Raw genomic sequence first — 26,159 nt, 5'->3', positions numbered from 1 at the left:
GTCCTCGGCTTACTCACATCTGCAAAGCCTCTTTGGCCACGTAAGGTAACATAGTCACAGGCTGCAAGAAGTAGGACGTGGACATCTGTGGGGGGTCATTATTCCGCCGACCGGGTGGTGGGAAGTCGCTCATTCACCCACTCAGCGCGTGGTTTTGAACACCTACCGCTACGGGCCAGGTCCTGCTTGGCGAGTGCTGGGGTTGCAGTGACCCCCAGGGCTGTGCAGGGATGAGCTCAGTCAATCTTCCCAGGGGCCCTATGAGGGAGAGCCTTTGCCGTGAGTATTCCACAACACCAACGGGGAAACCGAGGCCGTTCAACAGCCTGCCCAAGCTGACAGAGCTAATAAGTGGCAAAGGGCATCAGTCGGGGCCCAACCAGAAACAGACGGCGCCCTCAAGTTCGGATCCCCACAGAGGCTTTATCTGCAACGAGCTGGTTACAGAGGTACAGGCAGCAGTAGGGGAACTTCGAGGGATTGTGCAGGAACGCTGGGTTCGGAGCAGGGTGCTGTCGCAGGGGTGAGAGAGTCGTGCGGAGGCTGCCTCGAGGGATGTGACTTCTGGATGAGGTGGACCTCACAGGGAGGTGGCCCAGGCAGTATATTCGCTGAGCTTCTGCTCTCTCTCCCCCCGGTCTGCTGGGGGGCCCCCCCAGTGGCCGCATCCAACCACAGCCAGAGGGCGAGAGTAGGATCAGAGGAAACAGAAGACAGCATGCCCAGAACGGGGCGCCTGGGCTTTGAGCATCACAGCCCAGCCTCTCATCTTGCGGGTCCTGGTTCAGCCTGACCACACGGTGAGCTGCTCCTCACCGTGGTGGGTCCCGGGCCCACGGTGACATCAGGGCTTCCGACCTCACAGGAAAGACTGACAGACTTAAAATGCCGGCCTTGGTGACCCTACCTCTAGGATCACCTTTCAGTACCCTCAGGATACTAAAGCCCATAGTACTTGGGATTCCTTTAATTCTCTACTATGGAGGGCTGGCCCACTGCCCATAAGTGTGCACACAGGGGTGACAAACAGCTTGGTCTTCGCCCCCCTGAGCTCGGCCATGTAACCCCAGGGGACAGACATCCTTGAGGACTGAAGGCAAAAGCTGATGCAAAAGGCCACAATCTCATCACCACGTCTGGATCAGGCAGGAGCTCTCAATTGTCAGCAACTGTGAATGACTCAGGTGAGACACACTCTCCCAGACCCTGCAGTTCCGGGGGTGAGCTGTGCGGAGGGAACAGAAGCTGTGCGCCCAGCACAGCTGATCCCAGACTGAAACCGAGACATCAGCGTCCAACAGACCACTGCAAGGCTGCAGTGTCTGCCCTGCATTCCGGCACAGTTCTGGGCTCCCTCTTCTCTCCCCCTGCAGCCACTCAGTGCCCTCAGCTAGAGAGAAGCCAGCGGGCCGGGGCAAAGCAGGAAGGGGAGGGAGACACCCCCCACCCCTAATCCCACTGCCTCCAGGTCACTTGCCCCAGCTCCTTCCTGACGGACTCCCTGAGGCCCGCTCACTCTCTCAGGACAGTTGCTGACGCCACACCGTATCCGTCTGCTCCGTTATGTTCAGTCTTGTACCATTTTTATTTTAGTCCATTTCCCAAACACACCTCCCATCTTCCTGAACGATGCCGTGGGAATTCCCCCTTTCCTTCTGTCCAGTGACCCCTCCGAACCATTTCCTCTGGAGGTTTCTGACTCCTCCATATTTTGGGATGAATGGGTCCCCCCCTCAATTCCTATGTTGAAGTCTTACCCCCCCACCCCCCCATGCCTCATAGTGTGGCTCTGTTTGGAGGTGAGGTCTTTCAAGGGGTGTTCGAGTTCAAATGAGGCTGTTAGGGGGGCCCTAATCCCATCTGACTGGTGTGCTGAGAAGAAAAGAGAGGACATGCAGAGACCCCAGGAACAGACGTGCGTGGGACGGCCACACGAAGACACAGCGAGAAAGCAGCCGCCTATAAGAGAAGAGAGGCACCTGAAGAAACCAAACCTGCCGACCCCTCGACGTCTGACGCCCGCCTCCAGGGCCGTGGGCAGTAAAGGTCTGTTGGTGAAGCCCCCATGGCTGCAGTACTTCATTCTGGCAGCCCTAGCGAACTAGCACACGTGTGCAAAGCAGACCTGACTTCTGCCTCCCCAGGCCGCCCACCAGACTTCCCGTAAATGTCTGCTGTGTCACCCCTCAGGTGTTAAGGTGGCTGTCTGCTTCTACCCCCGTCTCTCCCGGGGACTCCTCAAGGACCGCGTCTAGTCTTTGTTGTCCTATCCATCCCAAACGGCTGGTGCTAAGAGGGTTAACTGAGATGACACGTGTCAAACCCTCCATGAGAAGCTTCGAGGGCTAAGTGCCCTGTGAGTTCGGACCCCCGGGTTATAACTCACCTGTCCGTGCCCACAGCCAGGCCCCAACAGGTGCTCCTGAGGAACTGCCGCACTGAGCTGAAAGGCAGGCTGTGAGCAGCTGAACAGACGCGCAGACGATGGCCAGGCCGCAAACAAAACCAGCAATGACCCACAACCCACAGCACCCTGCCGGGGGAACCAACCCATCCGCTCTGGGAGCTGGCCCAGGACGCCAGTGTGCTCTCGGTCACACTTGCAGGGACTCAGATGGCAGTCTCTCCTGATGGTCCAGGAAGCCAAATATGACTCCCGTAACAATCGGCCCCAGGTGGCCAGGACTTGATTACCAACGGACAGTCTCCCTAATTTTTGTTTCAACTTCCAACTTTGGGTCAACTGGAGAAAGCCAAAATGCAACCTCAGCAATCACGCAGGATGCCTGCTGCGAGCTGGCCTGCCTCCAGCTTCCCACCCCCCAGCGGGGCACGGCCTTCCCTTTATCCCCTCCTCTGCCTGCCTTTGAGTCTCTGCCAGATGCCGGTGACAGCTGCTGGCTCCCCTCCGCTAGAGCCGGTTCTCAATAAACAGCCTCTGCTTCTCATCTGGGTGGCTTTTGTGGATTTCCACAGGTGTGCAGGCCCTGGACACAGTCCATAAGAAGAGCTGAATGACTTGTATCAGGAGGAAGTGGGGAGATGGGGACCCAGGAGAAGAAGGGAACAGAAGAGCCGGAGTCAGACAATGAGATGTGCTCCACAGGGCGCGCTGGCCCTATGCACGGATTCCATTGGTGCCGTGGGCTTTCTCGGGTCTTGCTTTCTTCTTCTATAACATGGGTGAAGGGCATCAAGGGCAATGGAATCATTTAAAGATGACCCAGCTCCGAGGGGGCCATAAGCCCCACAGAAGCCAGGCCCCAGGGCGCCCACCGGAGACAATGTGGCAGGTGGGAGGAGGCAGATGGCCTTTTCCCCAGCACGAGGCCGTCTGTCTCCTCTGTCAAGAACCAAGCAGAGGAAGCCGGCAAGCCAGCGAAACCTTATTCAAGCCTCCCCTTCACACATAAAAGGAGAGGGTTTTTCGATTTGAAAGAGAAACCACAAATCCAGGCTGGGGCGCAGAGCCACGGCTCCGGGAGCCAAGGGCGGCTCTCAGCTCCAGCCCCTCCCTGTCCCTGGTCATCAGCCCTCCATCGGCTGCCGGCCGCTGCGACGCCATCTCTGTGAGGTCCAATGACTGCACACACACAGCTTTCCTTTTGTGATGGGGGAGCGTGGGGGAGTCAGGAGCTGCCAGCAGCACACCGGGAGTGCAAACTACATCCTTCAATGGACTTCTGACCGGAAGGGTATTATGATAAACACATTTCTGCAGCAAAGGCACAATTGCATGGGGCTCTAGGTGTGTTTCTCTGGCATGTGTCACCGTGCCCCCTGGAGAGGGCCTACTTATTCGTCCCCCAAAGCCCTGCCAAATGTCAAGTCCTTTGAAAGCCCTTGCTTTCCATGCCCACCCGATACCCACGCCACTAGCAGGGAGCATGAAGTGCTCTTCCCAACGATCTCAGCATGCCGTCCACGCCAGCATCCCAGGACTTGGTGCTGTGGACAAGTCTGTTCAGTGACCCTGGGCTCCTTGAGGGACAGACCTGGTCTATAGGTCTCCGTTCTCCAGCCTCCAGACACGTCTGGAATATGGCAGGTGCTGATGGGGAAGCTGAATGAAGGAGAGCACAAAGGAACTGTCTCGGCTTACCCAAAGGCAGTGTGCTGACCGCTCTTCCTGGAGGGCCCTGCCAACCCCGCCATGCATTTTCGGTCTTTCCACCCTCTTCTGGGAAGCAAACATCTCTAGGGGACCCGTGGGCTACTGCAGGTGGCCTGGAAAGGCAGCCCTGGCCTGCGTGGTGGACGATGTGGGTGTGCTGCTCTGGGACGTCTGACAAGCCTCCTCTCCCTGACCTTCCTTCTCCATCCACGAGAGGACATGGCAGAGACAGCTCTAATAGATGATGGGGGAGTCTTCCAACTGATGGCCCAGGGGCTAAATCTACCATGCAAAAGTTTTATCGCCTTCCAGATTATACAAAAATTGATACAATCCACATTAAACCCCTCTCTCTAGCTTCTGTCGAATAAAACAGAACATCCTCGTGACATATCTGGCTGGAGCTGAGCAGGGCACGTTTTAGTTTGCCACTATCCCCACCAGTCTCAGCACGCTCACCACTCACACGCTAGTCTCTTAGGTAATAGCGTGCATAACACCTGAGCCATGGCCTCAACCTCAGAATGACTGGGAATAGGTTTTAAAAAATGCTCACAGGGGGGCGCCTGGGTGGCGCAGTCATTAAGTGTCTGCCTTCAGCTCAGGGCGTGATCCCGGCGTTCCGGGATGGAGCCCCACATCAGGCTCCTCCGCTGGAAGCCTGCTTCTTCCTCTCCCACTCTGCTTGTGTTCCCTGCTTGTGTTCCCTCTCTCGCTGGCTGTCTCTGTCAAATAAATCAATAAAATCTTAAAAAAAAAAAATGTTCACAGGGCCCAGGCCCATACTCAGACATTCTGACTCAACTGGTCTTGCGATAGAGGCAACTACGTTTGTAGAAAAGTGCCCCAGATGATTCTAATTTCCGCCAGAGCTGAGTGCTGCGGTCCATGGGGCCTGCTGGCTGTGAGGGCACATCTCATCCGTGCAGAGAAGCAGCCACCAGAAAAGGACGGACAGGAAAAGTTAGCCTGGTTAGAAGTGCCCACGGTGCCTCTGGGGAGCCAAGTGTTGCCCTAGGATCCCCCACCCCCCAGTGGTTTAGGCACCAATGCAGTGAGCCCCGTGAGTGTCACTCAGAAACCACTACGCAGACCGATCCCTCCTTGGCCTGCATGCTTGTGGCTAGCTGGCGGCCTTTCCAGGCCCTAGCTTGCTCCTGAACGTTACAAAGCTGCTTCTGGTCCCTGGGCTGCGTTTGCCAATTCATGCCACCCTTTCCCCTCAGAGCTCTGCCCGATGCCCTCGCCTAAAATCGGCCATGTGAGGTATGCTTGCGCACGTCCCTCCTGCACATCAGCATTTGACTTACTGGTTTCTCTAAACAGGCCCTAAGATCCATTTCATGCCTCTACCAGAACGAATTCCAGAAGGCAGGAATCGCCTCTCCTACGGCCCCTGTGTCCTCCCCAATTCTCCCATCCATGGCTCACTGAGCGGCAGGGGACTCTCGCAGAAGGGCAGAGGGGTTGCTCTATGGAGAGGGGAGCGGGCGCTGCAGTGGCCACCCCCTCCTGCTTGCCCAGCCGGAGGAGCCGTTTCAAGAGAATCCACAGTGTCCACCTGCTGGCCGCCTGCCCATCGCCCTGCCAAACACCCTGGTCCACTTCCTGTGTGCCCAGCACAGGAAACTCCAACCTCCCTAGCGTCTGTCACTCCCGACCCGAGCTAGCAGAGTGGGAAACCAGGGCTAGGGGGGCAGGGTAGGCAGGGGGCTTGTTCAAGCCTACTGAGAAATAACTACTTGTGGGCCTCGGGACCCCGCACATTCCGCCGGTCTGTTCTGAACAAGACAATGACTCCTGGACCCACACCCCTGACCATCAGTTGATCTGATTCACAACCAGGTAGAGGGAGGAGTGACACGTAGAGACCTCCAGGCTGCAGGGAGGACACAGGTCCAGCCTTGTGGCCTCCCCTGGGAATGATTTCCTGAGTCTAGCTGACCGGACTCTGGCCCCTGTGGACACTGTCCACACAGGGCTGGCGCCTGAAGGCCAAGGGCTGTCCATGCCCTCCCGGCCTGGGCTGAGCGGGTCGTACCTCGGAGCTGACAGAACGTGGTCACAAACTTGCTGGTGAGGGACTTGAGCTCGTTGTTGGCCAGCGTGATGACATGGATCTGGTCGGTGACATTCCGCAGGACCTTGTAGATGCCAATGGGGAAGGAAACCAGCTTGCACTCGGCCAGGTCTGCAGCCAGAGAACAGACACAGAGCGGAGTTAGCCACAGCTGCTCGGGGACTGCCCCCACGCCGCATGCTCCCTGACCCGCCTCTGCTCCCCACCACCTTTCTCTCTCACCCGTCTTCCCTGTGCCAGGCTCGAAAGCCTGCCCTCCCTCTTCCGAGAGCCTTCATCATCATGGGTCACACCCGTCCCTCTCTCGCACCCTGAACCCGTGGGTTTGGCGCAGCACCTTGTCTGGGAGCACGGCCTAGGAGCTCAAGGGCAGCAGGAGCACTGTGCCCGCTCAGGACGCCGGGCATTCACGGCAGCGTCCTCGAGCCCCTGCCAAGTCCGCCCTCTGCAATCAACGACTCCACGGGGAGCGCCGTCTGAACACGGCTTTGTAACAGTCGCCTTTGAAAATAGGCGGTTCACACAGACTTTGTGGTCTGCCCTGCTTCCCAGCCCTGTCACTCTGAAGGCCAGCCTGCACCAGAAGCAGCCCGGAGGCCGCCGTGGAGCACAGTCTGGCCGTTTCCCAAATGCGTAAGCCCGGCGTTACCCCATGACCCAGCAATTCCACTGGTGGGGGTACACTGGAGAGAACTGAAAACACATCACACGGGGCCTTCACTGCTGCATTACTCACAACAGCCCCAACGTGCAAACAACCCACCCGTCCACCCGCAGACTGAGTGGATAAGCAAAATGTGGTATTATCCATCAAAAAGAACATCGGCCATAAAGAGAAGGAAAGTACCAACACAAGTGCGGATAAACCTTGAAAACAGGATGCTCAGTGGCAGCAGCCGGTCACAAACAATCACGTACTTTATGAGGCCATTTACGTGAAACGTCCAGAGCAGGCAAACGCCTAAACACAGAAGGTAGGGTAGTGGTTGCCTAGGGCCGGGGGGACCTGGGGGCTGGCAGCTCGGGGGTGGAGGCTCCAAAACTGGATTGTGATGATGGTTGCACAACTCGGCAAGCTACGAAAATCGCTGAACTGTCCACTTGAAGCGGGTGAATTGTAGGATATGTGAACTCTTTCTCGAGAAAGCAATTGCTTCTGTACGAACGACAGCAGGGATGCGCTGAAGGCATGGCAGCTCAGAAATCAGGCTCCCCAGCTGCGCTAAGTCACCGAAAGTCCCCGAGCCTCAGTTTCCTCATCTGCAGAACAGGGGAACTACTGCTATCTACTAAGCAGAGCTGTCAGGAAAATTAAATACGAGAAGTACTACATGTGCTAACAAAGTACCTGGCCGGTGCACAGTGGGGGTGCTCTTTCTCTCCGCCTTCTCCACTTTACCCTCCCCTTCTCACTCTACCCAAATCCTCTCTATGGTTCAAGACCAGCTCCCATCCCACCTCTTCGGAAATCTTCCTGGATCATCCCCATTACTGAGGGTCACCCTCCTCCAACCCCTGAACCCCATGAGCACTAACCAACTCAGACAGCACTGTCCCATCTCTCTGCAAACTCTTGTCTTTCCCCCAAAGAGACCAGACTCTCCTGGGCCCCTAAGCCATTGAAGACTGCTCCAAAATAAATATGCAAAATTCAATGACTATTCCTACAGGCCAATGATGATACATAGTTTTTACAGATCCCATTCTGAACAGCAACAGTGATGCAAAGTCTATTGAAATAATCATAATTGAAGCCCTTCTCCCTCATCTGCCTCATAGAATTTTTACTCTTGCTCTAAGACCAGCTCAAATGTCACCTCCTCTAAAAGCCTTCTCTGACTGCTCTAGGCAGTTAGCTGCTCTAATCTCGGAGTCTCCTAGAGTACGAATGAGACCTCCTCATCCTATACTATGTTAACCTCGTTTTGTGTCTGCTTTCCCACCGGACTGGGAAGACCTCCAGAGCCTAGGGCCAGCAGTGCTCCAGGAGGCTGGGAGGGCAAAGCAGGGGTGCTGGCGACCTCACGGAGCTGGTCTGAGAAAAGAAAGGGGACAGACGGGGCAAGGGCAGAAGTCCAGACAACGGAGGATCCACAGATGTCTTCTATAGGGCATCCTATTAAAAAGTGTCTTGGGGTGCCTGGGTACTCGGTCAGTTAAGCATCTGGCTCTTGATTTTGGCTCAGGTCATGGTTTCAGGGTTGTGGGGTGGGGCCCTGAATGGGGCTCTGAGTTCAGTGGGGAGTCAGCTTGAGATTCTCTCTCTCCCTCTGCCTTTGCCCCTCCCCCCGCTCATGCACACATGCACTTTCTCTCTCTCTCTCTCAAATAAATAAATAAATCTTAGAAGGGAAAAAAAAGAAGTGTCTTTACAGCTTCCCCTGGTCCAGGGCTGTGCTAGGTGACTCCAGCCCTGCCACTGTCCAATGGCAGCCAGTAGGGTTGGCAGAAGAGGGTGCAAGGTCCTGCCAGTGAGGAACGAATCCCCAGAAGTCAGGCTTTTGGTAGAGGGACAAGAAGGGCTGGAAATGGACCAGGTCTGTAGGCTCAAAGTTTGGGGCAGGCTGGGGATTCTAGAAAGAGCAAACATTTCCAAACAATTAGTCTCCTAGTGCTTTGTGCCAGATGTGCAATGGATTCGGGCTAGAAAGGAATCTTTGTTGTGGTTGTAAATCATAACGGCCCCTTTGGGTAAAAGCGACAGATCTCATTCAAGCTAGAAGCAACATCAAGGAAAATGTCAGAAGCTGTCCCTTGAAAGCAAAGCGCAAAATAAGGATGCCTTCCATCACCAGTATCGTTGAATATGATCTTGGAAGTTCTGGCCAAAGACACAGGAAACACAAACACTGGAAACAGACAGAATGATAATCATGTGCATATGAAATGACTGCGTAACCTTGAAAAACCAAAGTAGTCACCTGACAAACTACACAAATTAAAAAGGTCTCAGCCAAGTGGCTAATTAAAATACCTATGCAAACTTCAGTAATATTCCCATATGGCAGCAATAAAACATAATCTTTAAAGATCCTACTTCAAACAGCAATAATAATATGAAATATACAGAGATGATCCGCATGGAAGATGTATCTGACCAATATTAAGGAGAAAAGCCCACAAAGAAGGCTTTTGAACTAGAGGGGATGATGCTAAGCCGAATCAGTCAGGAAAGACAAGTACCATGTGATTTCACTCCTAGGAGGAATTTAAGAAACAAAACAGAGGAACATAGGGGAAGGGAAGGAAAAATGAAATAAGATGAAAACAGAGAGGGAGACAAACTATGAGACTCTTAATCATAAGGAACCAACAGGGTTGCTGGAAGGGAGGTGCGGTTGGGGAGATGGGGTAACCGGGTGACGGACATTAAGGAGGGCACCTGATGGAATGAGCACCGGGTGTCATATGCAACTGATGAATCACTGAACTCTACCGCTAAAACTAATAATACACTGTATGTTAACTAAATAGAATTTAAATAAATTTTAAAAATTAAGAAATGCTAAAAAAATAAATTGTATGTGAAGATACAGAACATGCTCGTTAATGACAAGTCAAAATACCGAAATGATAGTGACTTTTTTCAGAGATCAGTTCATAGATTGTTTAATGTAATTCCTACTGAAAATCCAGAAAATTCTTTTTTTCACTTTAAACTTCGAAACCATTTTTTGAAACGGTTTTAAATTTCAGGTAGGGGAATAAGCAAGGCTCCCTAAAAGAGGAGAAGGCAGGGGGGTAACCAATATTCTAAGCCTACGATAATTAAAACAGAGGCCACAGGAGAAACAGATTATAGAAACAAAACGGTCTGAAAAATGTAGTCCATAAATAACATGTCATAATGTAATAAATGCTAAAGGAGGCCTCACACATAAATCGGGGAAAGGAAGAATTAATAACTAATATCAGAATAGCCAATTAACAGTTCTGGGAAAACAAAAGAGACTCTCAATTAACCTAAGAATCGAAGTAAACTTGGGGCACCTGGGTGGCTCAGTCGGTTAAGTGTCAGACTCTTGATTTCAGCTCAGGTCATGCTCTCAGGGTTGTGAGATCAAGCCCCACATCGGGCTCCATGCTGGGCTTGGAGCCTGCTTAAGATTCTCTCTCCTCTCCCTCTGCCCTCTCCCACATCCCTCTCTAAAAAAAAAAAAAAAACAAAGTAAATTCTAGAGAGAATTACACTTGAGATATTTTTGAAATCAAACCAAAAAAAATCAGAAGTCAACAGAATTTAATATTTGTACAAACTCTTCAGTGAAGACGACTTTCTAAACCCAGGAGCAGTAACAGAATCACAAAGGACAGATCAATAAACCTACTGTATAAACCATGCGGAACATCTGGATGTTAAAAAAAAAATAAGGCAACAGACTGTGAAAGGATCTACAAACAGGATAAAGAGTTATCCTTAGGGGTGCCCGGCTGGCTCAGTCGCTGGAGCACGCTACTCTTGATTGTGGGGTCGTGAGTTCGAGCCTGCGTTGGGTGTAGAGATTACTTAAATAAATAAACTTTATTTTTTTTTTCCTTTTTTTTTTTTTAATAATGATTTTTTATTATATTATGTTAGTCACCATACAGTACATCCCCGGTTTTCGATGTAAGGCTCGATGATTCATTAGTTGTGTATAACACCCAGTGCACCATGCAATATGTGCCCTCCTTACTACCCATCACCGGTCTATCCCATTCCCCCACCCCCCTCCCCTCTGTAGCCCTCAGTTTGTTTCTCATAGTCCATAGTCCCAGAGAGTAAGTTGTTAATTCAGAATCATTCGAGCTGGCTTCACGCAGAGTTCTTGTCTCCACCTCTGTGGAAACACATATTCCTACGTTTGAACAGTGGATTCAAAAGAACACGATAGAGCAGTGATCAGGATAAAGACGAACAGAACTCAAGTTACTTCAATTCTGTCATTCTACGTGACCATTTGGAGCTTTTATATGCGTTTAAAATTTAACACAGTGGAACAGTGGAAACCGTGAAATACAATTTTTTTGAAGGGTGAATTTTAGTTCATAAATGAAATGTTTCACTAGTTTTTAAGAGAGCTGAAATGTGTTCTTTTTAAATTCTTCATTGTTTTTGAACCTAAAGAACAAATCAAGAAAATAATTAGTTTTGCTACTTACTGCATTATTGTTGTTGAAAAGAATTTTGTCATATAAAGAAGACAAATGACATTCTTCAGGTGTTGTATGTCCATTAGGTAATCACTGCCAACACCACACCAAACGATGACGTGTTGGATACGGTCCTCCCTAGTTGGGCATCAAGTGCCTGTGTTTTAAGGATGCCCATAGAATCTTCAGATGTCCTCTTTTGTATCTGATTTTTTAATCTACTCAAAATTATGACTGAAATTCATCCATGTTGGTGGCTGTATCTGGAGTTCAATTTCTTCAATCTTCTCAATATGGTGTCATTTTCCACAATGTTGCTCATGTCAACCCTTTAAGGGAAGCGCTCTCAATCCCTTATGCAATTAGGTACTGCTCCTGTGCTCGCATCGCATCTCGTAGGTAGGCAAGTCATTTTGCATGTAGCTGTCCAATTTTCCCAGCACCATTTATTGAAGAGACTGTCTTTTTCCCACTGGATGTTTTTTCCTGCTTTATCAAATATTAGTTGCCCAAAGAGCTGAGGGTCCATTTCTGGGCTCTCTATTCTGTTCCATTGGTCTATGTGTCTGTTTTTGTGCCAGTACCATGCTGTCTTTGTGATCACAGCTTTGTAGTACAGCTCAAAATCCGGCATTGTGATGCTCCCAGCTTTGTTTTTCCTTTTCAACAGTTCCTTGGAGATTCGGGGTCTTTTCTGGTTCCATACAAATTTAAGGACTATTTGTTCCGGTTCTTTGAAAAACGTTCTCGGTATTTTGATCGGGATAGCATTGAAAGTGTAGATTGCTCTGGGTAGCATGGACATTTTAACTATGTTAATTCTTCCGATCCATGAGCATGGAATATCTTTCCATCTTTTTATGTCTTCCTCAATGTCTTTTAAGAGTGATTTATCTTTGGGGCGCCTGGGTGGCTCGGTTGGATGAGCGTCCAACTCCTGGTTTTGGCTCAGGTTGTGATCTCAGGGTCGTGAGATCAAGCCCCACGCCAAGCTCCACACTCAGCGTGGAGTCTGCTTGAGAGACTCTCTCCCTCTCCCTCTGCCCTTCCTGCTCATGCTCTCCCTTGTAAAAAAATAAATAAATAAAATCTTTTTAAAAAAGTTACTTTTATTATTTAAAATTCTCAATATAATTCAGTTAAAAAAATTAAGACCACCAGAGAGAGATGAGAAAAGAACATAAGATGTTCGCAAGCAGAAAAATATAATTAGTCAACAAAGAAACATATGGCTCTTGAAGTATTGCCAAACTGCCTTCCAGAGTATTTATGCCAATTAGCATATATTCTGTCCAATAAGTAAGAGAATCATTAAAAAGAAAATCTTTGCTAATATGATCAGGGGAAATGGCATCCCTTGCTTTTAATCAGCAAGTCTTTCAGTAATGAGACGGATTATCATTCATGGGTAATTAACCATTTTTATTTCCCTTGTGGCAAAACCTGTTCACATCTCTTGACGTTGTTCTATTTGGCGTTCTGGCATTTCTGCACACCCCCTCCAATGCGGGTAGACCTTCTTAAACAGTATCGTCGACCTATGTTTGTCCATTGTTTTTCTTGTTTAATGATTCAAGTTATAGCATTTTTAAAAGCAGAATAAAAAAATTATACGCACTCTGTAATACATGTAAAACGAGGTAAAAAGTACATACGCCTGGGAAAGCGGAAAATAACCACAGTGTTGAATAGTTACTACAAAGGATTGGAGCAATTTATTACTACTTACAGTCCCAATGTTTATTTTATAGAAAACAGGCAAAGTACCATTACATATTTAAATAAAAATATTTCTCGAGCATATATAGTGACACTTTACTTTTGAAATAGAAAAGTTGAATTATCATAAAACCCGCTTTTATTGGAAAAAATAACCTGGCAAATTCAAGTACAAATGGAGAGCAGCCAGTTCCTCATCAAAAGAGAAACAAGAAAGACCCATAAAAGAAAGAAACTCTCTGTAGGAGAGTGGAGCCAAAGCTAGGAGATGGAACTTTCAGGACTCAGGCACCAAGAATCAATTGTGCCACGCACCCCCACTCCCCACAGTGGGGAGAGAAAGTGCTCACAATGGAGACAGAAGAGACATAAAGCCATAAGGCCATTCAAGTTATTTCCAAGGGTCCCAAAACAGCTGTCTTCCCAGAGTACATCAGCCCAGAAACGCCCAGCCCACAACCTCCTTCCCGCCACCGGCCCACCCACGCACCATCCCAACCATACACTCTCCCTTTTTGTCAGTCTCCAACTCAAGCAACACAGGCCTCTGCAGCCTTATCTGGCCAACCCACCTACGTCGCAGAAGCACATGGCCCCCATCTGAAGGTGCTGAGGGCCTGGAATGTATTCACCCCTGCTGCTCTTGTTTATTCTCCATAATAGCCCTACTGTGTGCCAGGCACTGTTCCCCACTGTGCCCAGTGACTACCCTAGGATTTTTTTTTCGTACTTAGGAATGCCATCTGTTCCAGCCACTCTTTGACCCCAGAACCACCTCCCAGAGGCTGGCATGCATGTGGCAGGGGTAGAGCACAAAGCTCCCGCCCAGAACAGTCTGGATGGCACTGATGGCAAAGGGCTCTTGCTGGGACGTGATGCAAATGCGCCCCATGCAGGCCACATCGCCAGCCACTAACACTGCATGGGGACTCCAATCCCTGCTGTGAGGACAGGTCCATGATCTCAGGAACAGTTCTCCATGGTCCCCGGGACAAGAATATGGAGATCCAGGTACCCAGATATGCGGGAACAGATCTCAACCCTGCCCAGTCTTCTCTCCACCTGTGCACAAGGAGCATAGATCTCATGTTCGTTCCTTGGGGGATGCGGATAATAATAACCATAAATAGTACCACTTACTATTTCACATGTGCTAGGTTGTAAGAACTATCCTCTCTGTACGCATGCGGGAACTGCAATGGAGTGACTTGCTCAAGGTCATACAGCTAAAAGTAGGGAAGTAAGATTGAGATGGTTAAGCTGTTCGGGAAGCCATGGGTTGTAACCATTCCACTATTCTGCCCCCTTGAGTTAAGAAGTACCTATGTACCTGTCTCTGGGCTGAGCCAGAGAAAGGGGAGTCTATGCAGAGCATCTCAAAGGGAAACCAGGGCCTTGGCTAAAAAATCCTTTCTAGTATAAACCTTCCTAGTGATTCTGGGGACGAGGCCCCAGGAAATTCTTCTCAGATCTAATTCAGAGGACGGGCACCGTTTACACCCACTACACCTGTATGCAGTAGAGAAACACCTCCTAAGCGGAGCCAAGTTCAATGCTGGGTCCCGGGGCTTAAGGGAGCAGGCAGTCCTCCTTCCAGAGGACACAGCTAGGATATGGCTAGGGACCAGGTCTCACTAACGGAGGGGGTACCCCGCCCAGGGAAGAGAAGACCCAGACTGGAGACAGGTGAGTCATCCTCAAGCAGCCATGCGATGTCATCAAGAAGAGGGTCCCATTCTTTATGGAACAGTTGACAGTACATGGAATAGTTCACCAGCCATAAAGGAAAGGCTCCCATGTGAGGAAGTGAGTACCCCATCAGGGGGTGTGACCAAGGAGTCACCACCCACAGGATTCATGAGCCACATGGAGGCCAGGGGATCTCGAAGGTCTCACTCAACTCAACAAAACAAACATAGCTAACATCACTGAGTATTCACTATGTGCCTGGCACAGTAATAGGCACTTTTCATATATTAACTCATTAAATTCCCATAACAATGATGAGTTATCCTCAGAGGTGGAAAGTGAGGCCCATGTTGATAGGCAAATTGTCCAAGGGCATTTTGGAAAGATGATGAAGGACAAAGAATCTGAATGCAAAGATTCCAGTAGGGCGACCAACTTGTCCTAGTTTGCTCAGAACGTTCCCAATTTTGGCACTGGAAGTCCTGCATCCTGGGGGACCGCTCCTCAGTCCCGGGCAATTCCAGAGACTTGGTCACCCTTGATTCAGGCTAGATGCTGATGGATGAGAGATTATAAGAGTCAGAGGAGAGGGAAGGCAACCTAGATGTGGGCCAAGGCACAAGCAAAGGCCCAGAGGACTTTCATTGCTCCGGGATACCACCTTTGAGCCTTACCATGTCCTATAATTTCCTCGAGCCCCACTCTCACTCATCGAGTCCTCAGAGAGGAAGACTCTGGCACGGGAACATTGCATTCGACCAGGTGGTGCATGCAGGCCCACAGACCCCAAGTGGGACTCAGGGGCACTAACAACAGGAGACAGCACCAGCATCTGGACAGCAGCTGGATTCAAGCATGACTCTCCAGTGCCCTCCCCCCACCGCTGATATCTGAGCTGTAGCAGAGAACAGAGAAGCTTGCGGGAAGGCACTGTAGTAAACACAAAGCAAGATTATTCTCATAATTATAATTATTATTGCGAGAAGGCCAAACTGCATCTCCCTAAACCTCTAATTATGATAGTGCTTTGTGTTAATGAAGCGGCTTTTATTCACAATGCACAGGTCTTTCATTAAAGGTTATCTTGTTAATCCTAATGAATGCCTAATGAAAAGTCACCAGTGGGCAGAACCAGGGCAAAACAAGCAAAATGTGAGAAGTAAACAAAACGGACTGCAGGGAGTCAGGAGGGCTGGGTCAAACTCGTGTCATTTCTCAGAAACACGGAATTGTGCCCCTGGCTCCCTCCCTGCTGAGAGCTGGGCCTGGTGACAGGGCCCTGTAGGGGGAAGCCGAGAGGGTGGCAGAGCCCCTGACGACCCAGTTACAGGCCCAAAGGAGAAAGTGTCGGGGACTCAAGCTGGCGTGCACATGGGCTCCGAGGCTCGGCCAAGAAGCAAGCTTCCCAAGACTGCGGAAGTGTGACCTGAGCCCGCCCACAATGTCTTTTTTTCTACATAATCTTTTTTTCACAGAATCTCAGAGTTAGGAGACTCATTTAACCCATGTTTTCCAAACTTCCCAGTAAGAATCATGCGGAGAGGCGAATCCTAGGCCCCACCCTTGAAATTCTGCTTCACTGCGTCTGCAATGACCACCCGGAAATTTGTGTTTTTCATAAATATTCCCAGGTGATTCTTAGCAATAAGCAAACTTGGGGAACACAAAGTAATGTAGCCTCCAATCTCAGACCTGGAATTCTCTTAATGTCTCCACCAGAGGGCATAAAGTTCTTGAATACCTCCAGTGACAGGGAGCTCACCCTCCTTTCTATAGAATGATTTTAACTATTAGAGAGTTCTTTCATGAACTACATATAACTGCTACTCTGGCCTCTTGGATCACACATAGTGTATCTGCCCTGGCATGGCAACCTTTTACATCAGTGAGGATGAGGGATCTTCTAAGCTTTTCTCCAGACAAAAATACTCCAGAAACCTTCAATCCCCATGGTTTTAGATGCTCACTCTGGAGAGTCAGGACCGGCCCAACTCAGAGCCCGCCCCAGCCAGAACTTAACTCTAGTTCGGGCTTTCAGTCCATGACACACGGCCACAGCCACTATTCGTGGATGCAGGCTGTGTGCCGGAAACTGTGCTTGGGGCTTCGGACTCATGATTTCACCTCCTCCTCACAACCACCCTGTGAGGTCAGTCCTCTGCAAAGGAGGAAACGGAGTCCCAGAGAAGTGAAAGGACCTGGACTGTTCAAGGTCACATGACCTATCCAAGGTCACCCAGTGACTGAAATAATAATTAACATTTATAAAGTACTCCCCGTGTGCCGGTCATTGATCTCAGCATTGTCACACGAACCCTTAATCCTCGCCACAGCTCCATGGATGGGCACTGTTATCACCGTCCCCGTTGCTGGGGAAAGGATCTGAGGCACGGGGCCACGGGCCTTGGTTAGTACGTGGCAGAGCTGGCCTTCGTGCGCGCCCCTAACCACATGCACACTGCCTGCCTAGAACGCACCACGCTCACGCAGCATGGAAGGCTGCTCTGGAATGCAACAGGAGGCTGTTTCCAACGAGCAGAGCCATCTTCCAAGGTGCGACGGACTCCCGGGGACCCTGGTAGATGAACAGCAGCTACCACGGAGCTATACTGAGGGGACTCGGAATTGGAAGAGCTGGTGAAAGAATTATCTGGCCTCAGGAGCCTGGATGTGTCACCCCCCGGCCGCGGGACCGCAGGCAGGTTGCTGTGGCTCCGACCCCTTTGGTCTGCATCTCAGTCAAATGCCAGGGTTGGACGTTGTGGTCCCTGAGGCCCCTCCCGGCTGCCGCTGTGGCCTCTAGCTGGTGCTTCTCGGACTTGGCCACGCTGGAATCACAGCCTCTGGATGTCCGAGTCTCACTCTCAGAAACTGACTTAATTCGTGGGAGCTGGGGCTTGGCAATCAGGGGGTTCCAAAGGTCTCCTGGTGCTTCTACTCTGCAGCCACAGTGGGGAACTCTGCACTATACTGTTGCTTCTTGAACCACAATATGCACACCGACGACATGGGATTCTGCTAAGGCGAGGCTTCTGATGCCACACGTCTGGGGTGGGGCGTGAGATGCTGCTTTTCTACCAGGCAGGTCCCAGAACCACGCTCAGTGGCAAGGGCCAGGCCAACATAGTGGTTCTCAGAGTGGGAACCCTGGACCTACAGCATCAGCATCACCCCAGGACTTGTTAGAAATGCACATTCTCAGGGCCCGGCCCAGCCCTGCAGAATCAGAAGCTCTGGGAGCGGGTCCCAGCCATCCGTGCTTTAACAAGCCCTCCACCTCTGAGGCACACTCGTGTTCAAGAGTCACTGGCACAGGGGGACCAGGCCTCCCACCAGCTGTGGCTACTTGGCCCTGACTAACGACAGTACTGATGGCAGTAATGGCGGTAACTCCCGTTTACTGAGGGCTGGCTGGTCCGGGCCCGTGGACGGCATTTAGGTTTGCCCTGCACACCTCCTGCTTCCCCTCAGACCAGGTTATTCCAAAACAGAGCCACTGTCTTCCAATCTCTCTGGCCTGGTTCGTGGTTCTGGCTCTGAAAGAGGCAAAGGTGACCCTTGGTGTGGACGCCGTGGTGGGCTAGGCTCAGCAGGCCCCCGCTCTCATCGGGCCACTCTGCTACCAGCCATGGGGTCTCAGGGAAACCCTTCCCCAAGGGCCTTGTCTCTTCTTCTGTAAAATGAGGTTTGGAACCATGGGATTTGGGGTGTCTCAACCACGCTGGACATTCTGTGACACCATGATTTTACTAAACAAAGGCTCCTTGGCCCATGCTCCCATCAAAGAGGAGAGGCTACAAGCTGCAGTCAAATGTTTCTGAGCTGTCCACCTTAGAAAATGCTAGAATGTGTACTGTCGTGGGGAGATCAGAGGCTTGTTAAAGTCGGTGACCCATGCCCATGAGTATAGAGCTGGGATTAGAACCCAGAGTAACCCAACTCCGAAGCCCAAGGTCTTTCCATCACACTGCATTAGTCTACCCTAACTATGCTCACTCTTTTTACGGTGGTCAGAAGGCAGTCCTAGAAACAAAAAGTAATACAATAATAGCTTACGCTTATATGTACTTCCTATGTACCATATGTACCTATGTACCCGTGCCCGAGACTTTTCTAAGCACCTGACACACTTTGTCTAATTTAACTACCCATGAGATAGGTATTATTACGTTCGTCCCCATTTTATCATTGTGGAAACTGAGGCACAGTGCGTAAACAGAAGAGCTGCGACTCAAACCCAGCTCCCCAACCCTGACAGAGCTCAGTTTAACAGAATAAGACGTGAGATTGTGTGAGGGCTTCAGAAGAGAGGTCTTGTGCAGCATGGGGCTCCCATTCAGGATGCTGATGGGGAGAAAAGAGATTTTTCTGGAACGTGAAAATGAAAACTTAGACTGGTGCCTGCACCCCTTCCAGAAGACCAAATTCCAGCACCTCCAGATTTGCTCAAGAGCTAGGGGTGGGGGCTGGCACCCTGGAACAAGGCGCAAGCCCGTAGAGAGCTGGGTGTCCGGGACTCGGCTGCCAATCTCTGAAATGCCACCTGGTTTCCAAAGCTGGGAGGTGCGGGACGCCAAGAGCAAGCAAACGCACCAGTCTTCGAGGACTGGCCCCAACGCACCGCCGCGCACAATGCGCCAGGATTTTAACAGAGTTACTTGTGCACAGTGTTTACTGAGCTAACTGGCTCTAGAAGGTTTAAGACAAAAAGGAGGCCTGGCACTACTCTCTCTTCACAAGTCCCCCTCCAAACAAACAACTAGTTCCAGGTCTTTTCAGGGATTTTGCTGGTGTTTACCTCCAGCTCTCTAGAGCAGCATTTCCTAGTCTTTCCCTGTGTCATGCAGCCTGGAGAGAAAAGGTCACAGGAGGAGCTCACTGCTGGCCACAGAAGTCCAGAAAGTTCCACCACAAGAGCATTTATAATGGGTCCTGGCTGGTAGTCAGCGAAGAGTAAAAAGGCACCTCAGGAGAAGGGAGAAATCAGCATGGTGTCTTCTGGGAATGCGGGGAGACCATTTAACTTGAGGGTGGCTGTGGGTTTGGGAGAGTTGTTTCTTTCACTTCCTGCTTTATAGATCTCTGTATTTTCTGACATTTTTATAACAAGCACTCACTACTTCTTACTGATATCCTCAATTTAAAGAAAGTGACATCCTTAACATCCAGCTACCCAAGGGAACGTTTTCCCTCAAGTGCTAAGAACGCTGGGGTCAATGGAGATTGTCTTGACGGGAACGAGGGGACCAGGGCTAAAATCCCATCAGAGCCCGGCTGACAGCCTGTGACAGAGGCCGTACACATGGGAGTCTGGATCTCAGAGGTGCTTCCTCCCTGACTACTGCAGCAGTCCTAGCCTCTCTGGGAAACGACATGACTGTAGGGTTTCTGCCTCAGAGAACACAGCTGAACTTCTCTGGTCCCCCGGCCGGTGGCCATCACACCCAATGGTCAGAACACGTCCTAGCCACACGAGAGCCAGAGACCTAAAAAGGAAGAGGTGGCGGTGGCGGGGCCTGAGAGTTCATTCTTCTTCAGGATCCAAACCGAGGCTTTCCTTGTGCCAGGGCTTTTCTGAGACACGATCTGAGGCAAGTGACTTAACCCCAGCCTCAGTTTCCCCTTCAATAATATGAGAACAAGAATTCATGCAAACACCTGTAGGCACACATTCATAGCAGCGCTATTTGCAATAGCCAGAAAATAGAAATCGCTCAAATGTCTGTCCGTGGAGGAACGGACACACAAGATGTGCACTCTTCATACAGTGATGCACCACGGGGCCACGGAAAGGCAGGGAGCACTGATACCACGTGGAGGAACCTCGGAAACAGTCTGCCGAGGGAAAGCAGCCAGTCACAAAAGGCCACATACTATACAAAATGTCTAGAACGTGCAGACCCTAGAAAGGAGACTGCGGGGGCTGGGGGAGATGGGAAAAATAGGCAACGACCGCTTAACGGGACAGGCTTTCTTTTGCAGGTGGTGAAAATGTCCTTAACTGGATCGTGATGATGGCTACTCAGCCCTGTGGATATGGTACAAACCACGGGATGCTGCACTTGAAAATGGAGAATTTTACGGATATGAGTTAGTCCTCAATTAAAAAAAAATGAGAACAAGATGATCCAACTAACTAATGGGGTTGTTCTGAGCGTGAAATAAAATGTCCTCGAGGAGCTCGGTGCAGAGGGTCGCACAAAGCGGCACTCGGGATGGCAGGGGCAGCCGTGGGAATGCGAAGACGGTGTTTCCGGTGAGAATTCATCACAAGCCTGAGCTGCAGCTCCGTGGCTGGCTGAGGGAGGAAGAGGACCCCTGGCATCTCCCCCTTCCCGGCCTCCCTTACCGAAACAGTCCCGGTGTCTTCCTGGCAAGCAGGCCAATCCACAAACACTTATTTCATTAAAATCAAAAGTAAATAAATCCCACGCAGAATACCACCAAATGACACACAGTCGACATCTGAGATATTACATTATTTTAATTTAATAAATGACTCATGGCTAACGTAATGGGACAAAGGGGAATAGACACAGCAGCCAGAATGATGCCGGCACTGTGGCCACCAACACCCCTGGAGCAACCAGCGTGGGTCCAGGCAGAGGCCACACGCAGAGCCAGACCCTGGAGAAGGCTGGGACTGGCCCTGAAGTCTTCTCCGAAGACAAGAGCAGCCAACACCGATGGAGCATGTTCTCTAGCTAATCCTGAGAACCACCTCTGAGGGAGGGCATTATTATCAGTCTCCTCTTGCAGATCAGAAAATGAAGGCTCAGAGAGGTTAAGAATTTGTTCGAGGTCACACAATAAGTGAAGATGGGGTGGAGCCTGACTTCCCCTGAGGATGTCGCCCCGCAGACTGTGTCTGGAGACCTGGACTCTGATATGCTGCTGTTCTGAACTCAAGTGACCCTGGGTGGGTCACTCTTGAACCTTAAGCTCCTCGTGTGTCAAATACAAAGAACGAATTTGGCCCGTCTCCCTCCAAGTGTGGGACACACACGCCGGTGACAGACCAGACTTCTCGAAACAGAATGTACCCATCAGTCACCTGGAGACCTTGTTAGAATGTAGGTTCTGATTCAGCAGGTCTGGGATGGAACCTAGGAATCTGCATTTCTAATGAACTTCCTGGGAATGCTGATGTTGACCCCACTTTGAGAAGCAGGACTTGGATGGTCATTACTATGCAAATGGCAGTGAGCCACAGGGTGAAAAATACCTATTTCAAACTCTCTGTGGAGCTGGCCATCACCTCTCTCATCTTTGCTTTACCCCCTTTCCATTGGGGGAGCAGATTTAAGCCCAACCTATATACCTAATGTCCTAACCACGTTTTGTTTTCATATTTATTTTTATGGTTACCAGCTATTGATTTTCCATTTATAGTCATGACATAAAGTCTTTGTAAACTTTATTTAAGCTAATTTCATTTACTGAAAAATGTTAAGTAACAATAATCACAGCTAATACCTTTACAGCACTGAGTATATGCTGGCCGCCCTTCTAAACATAACATGATTTTCATCCTTACGACTCTAGAAAGTGAGGACCTGTTAGAGATGAGCAAATTGGAACTAACTCCAGGGCGCCTGGGTGGCTCAGTCAGTTAAGCGTCTGCCTTCGGCTCAGGTCATGATCCCAGGGTCCTGAGATCGAGTCCCACATCAGGCTCCCTGCTCAGCAGGGGAGCCTGCTTCTCCCTCTGCCTGTTGTTCCCCCTGCTTGTGTTCTCTCTCTCTCTGACAAATTAATAAATAAAATCTTTGAAGAAACCTAACTCTGATCAGACTTAACTTGATCAGAGAGATCAAGTCACTTGCCCAAGGTCACCCAGCCAACAGGTGGCAGAGTCAGGCTTCAAATCAGGGCAGCCCGACTTCAGGGTCAACCATGTTATTCCACTTGTGAATGAGCAGAGCTGGCCTTCTGACGTGGCAAAAACTCTGAACGTCACCTGCACACGGTCAAAGGGAGGCAAACACTAGTTTCTTGCTGCAAGAATGGTGTCCAGATGACCCTCAGCCTCCCCGACACCTGCAGTGCCTGGCATAATGCCTCATCCACAGTAGGGGCCAATGCATGTCCCAGAATAAATTTCTCTGGCCTGACGTGTTGGGCACCGGAGAAGCCTGGGGTCTGACCTCGTGGTACCCCTGCCCCGGCTAAGGCGCTGGCCATGGGACAGGAGCCCACATGTATGTGCACGTGGACATCTCTGGGGGTGATGAGATTTCAGACAACTCCTCTCATTTGGAGCCCACTTCTGAGCAGGGCAGACGGTGGGGGGCTGCGGCTGACAGTGGGGAGACCGCACTTACCAACAAAGGCAGGGCCCGGCCACAATAGAGCAGCACGCTTAATGACCGACTAAATTTTCACCTTTTCTCCTCAATTGTTCAGGGTTTGAAACAATGAAGAATCCAGGCCTGTAAGGAATGGGTTCTCTGAGCAGTAATTGGGCTTCCTGAGGTCACAGCTGGAAGAAGGGACCAGGGAACAGCAGCAAACACCTCCAAAGAGCATCTGTGCTCAGCCTCTGACTCCGTCCAACACCATTTCCTGGCCGCCAGCCTATATGCCCTGTCTCGCCCGCCTGCCAGTCCTCGAGCTCGCTCACCGCCTGGACTTTGTCCATGCCATTCCCCCAGTCTGGAACACCCTTCCCTCTCCCCTCTGCCCCCACAAATCCTCCAGCTGGCCAGCCCTTCCTCCCCCAGGAAGGGTGCCTTAACCACCTCGCCTCCAACTTCAGGACACCTGCCTGGGTGCTCGTCCTGGGTCATCTTCTCCCACTGGTAAATATCGGTAAACTTGCATCTGGGACCCACGAGCAGTGAACTTGACAGGAGAAGTGTGCATCCTCCTGCTGACAACCCCTCAGGCCTGGCACTGAGCTGGGCAAACACTTCCAGACTTAACTATACCCTTCACCACCGAGAAGCTTTGTCTTGGGATTCTCCCTTTGTAAAATCGGGGCACAGAGGCCCTTTTGGGGAATGAGGAAAACAGTGAGCTAATATCTGTCTCAAGTCTGCGTTCACAGCAAGAACCAAGCCCTCTGACGCCAAGATGTGAAGATTCCAACTAATATCGTCTTCTTGTTACCTGAAACCAGCTTTATAACCCTGGAACCCACCTTAACAATGACCACGGCTGTTCCTTTATTAAGGAATCCCTTTCCCTGGCTTGGCACCCTGCCCCACCCTTCTATCCCCAACCCCTGAATACTCCCGCCCATTCGAGAACTTTCAGGACGCCCCATGCCACATGAGTGGAACCCGCCCTCTGCAGTCCTGCATTCCCGCCGGGGGGTCTGGGTCCGACCTCCCTTTCCAGAAGTCCCTCACACAATTCAGGGGAGTTCCCACCCCCAGGCCCAGCCAGACCGCTCACTGTTCCTGCAAACTCCCTTTACTTTCCCACCTCTGTATTTTTGCTGGTGCTATTCTCTTAGCCTCGAAAACCTTCTCTCTCATCAACACCATATTACAATGCCTTGGAAAGGCTGCCTTTCCATGAAGCCTTTGCTCATGGCTTCTAATGATGTCATTGCTCCCGCCCTCAAGCCCCCTTTGTGCATCTGCCCCCTCTGTCAGGGTGCCCATGCTTCCTGGAGGGGCGGAGAGCTCCCCGAGGGCAGGGATCAGGTCCCACGGAGGTGGGGGGCATGTTACAGGGGGTGTGGGAGGCCCACAACGTCCAGCACAAGATTTGCTGGCTGTGAAAATCCAGGCAAACCAGCGGTGCTCCCAGAGCCTCAGTTTCCCCTTCTATGAATGATGTGAAAACACCACCTGTCCAGAGCTGCTGAGAAAATCAGATGCAGTCATTCACTTGACAGAGGTCTCCCGAGTACGAGCTCCACGCTAGCACTGTCCAGGCAGACGGTGGTGAGCAAGACAGAGTCCCTGATCTCCAGGAGCAAACAGTCTAGAGCGGGAAGAAGAGTAGTAAATGCGAATACTGAGGGAATGTCAAGCAGCAATACTGCTCTTAAGAAAAGAAAACGGTGTGCTGGCAGACCAGGTGACGGAGGCAGAGGCAGGGGCAACCCTTACTAGGGTGTTTAGGGAGGGCTTCTCGGAGGAAGCGGCACTTAGCTGAGACAAGAGTAGGAAGGAGCAGGACATGCAAAGATTTAGACAAAGGACAGCCCAGGCAGAAACACAAGTGCGCACACACGCACACACACACACACACAGACACACGGTGTAATGAGACGCCTCCAGAGCTCAGTAATTAGCTCCCTCCTCCTTCCCTCACCTTCCGTCCTCCGCAGAGCGTTCCAGAGCCCACACAGCACACAGTGAATAAAGGCCTGCTGAAATGAACTTGACAGAATAAGGAGGCCTGGGGATAAACTGGTGCCTTAGCAAAACAGTCAACCAAGATGAGGCAGGTGCCAATGACGAGTCTATTGAATCCAACCTCGTCTTCAGAGATGATGACCTTCTGCCGCACTCGTCTTCCTGGCCCGCGGAGGAAAGCGAGAGCACTGGTTTCAGGCAGTCACACATTCACAGCGCGGGGTGTGCCGGAGCCCTCTGCTGTCCTTGCTGTCCTGTCCCCAGCCGCCTCGGCAGCCGGAGCCACGGAGGCGTTTCTGGAAATACCTGATTTGAGTAAATTCCTCCGTCTCGCTAAATCCCCTTCCCAAGGCTAACGCTTTCCTACTCGCGCAGCGCCGGCGTGTGATGCCGCAACACCCTCCACTTGGTTATGTCTCTGAGGCAGAACGTTCTCAGGCTTCTGCCAACATGGATCTTGTGAGGCTGCATAATTATCCAAGTGATTTATTCCTCCTCGCCTTCAAAAATCGCTGCTTCGAGTGCCAGTGACACTCGGGCAGCCAGGTGTCCGGGACCCACGCTGGAGGGACAGATGAAGGATGCCCTGGGGGCTGTCGGGGCCCCATCCATGGGGGTGGGGGGCTGAGAAAGACAGCGCTGCTCCCGGGCAGCAACCCTTCCACAGAAATCTCCATTTCCACATGGCTGTGCTAATATCCAGTCCCCTTGCCGTGCGCTTCCTCAGGGACGTGTCCCTTGGGGACCCCAACTCCTCAGAATCCCTTTATCCACCCCAGACGTCCCTGTTCCTGCTATGGCACGACCAGCTTCCAGCTGCCCACCCCCACCCACCGCCTTCCCGGCCGGTGGCCCCCACCCCAGGCCCCACTCAGGACAAAGCCACGCCGGCTCAGGCCTGGCCCACGGAAGGGGCGTCTTCCCCGCTTTCGCTCCTGCTGCTCTCACAACCATCCTCCGCCCGGCGGCGATCCTCCTTCAGCTCACCCGGGTCATGCCACCCCCCGCTCAGAAGCGGCCAGAGCAAGCACAGCAGAGGCACTCGGGCCCCACGGCCCGTCCTGACCTCAGAGGCTGAGCGTGACTCCAGTGTCCGAAGGCACGTCTTCCC

At 51.2% G+C, this 26,159-nt stretch overlaps 1 protein-coding gene across 12 annotated transcripts in view; it reads right to left on the bottom strand.

Moving 5' to 3' along the window:
• The window catches only part of LRRC20 (leucine rich repeat containing 20), a 115,596-nt gene that overhangs the window by 39,976 nt on the left and 49,461 nt on the right, over window positions 1-26,159 (bottom strand). For all 12 annotated transcript variants that reach the window (XM_040623754.1, XM_040623763.1, XM_040623756.1 and 9 more), the window contains one exon: window positions 6,156-6,305. In XM_040623754.1, the coding sequence (XP_040479688.1) occupies window positions 6,156-6,305 (150 nt within the window). The remainder of the gene's footprint in view (window positions 1-6,155; window positions 6,306-26,159) is intronic.

The sequence above is a fragment of the Ursus maritimus genome, unplaced genomic scaffold (genome assembly GCF_017311325.1).
Source record: "Ursus maritimus isolate PB19 unplaced genomic scaffold, ASM1731132v1 scaffold_7, whole genome shotgun sequence".
Taxonomy (NCBI): domain Eukaryota; kingdom Metazoa; phylum Chordata; class Mammalia; order Carnivora; family Ursidae; genus Ursus; species Ursus maritimus.
The sequence above is the reverse complement of the archived record's forward strand: the minus strand, read 5'-3'. Positions and strand labels throughout refer to the sequence as shown.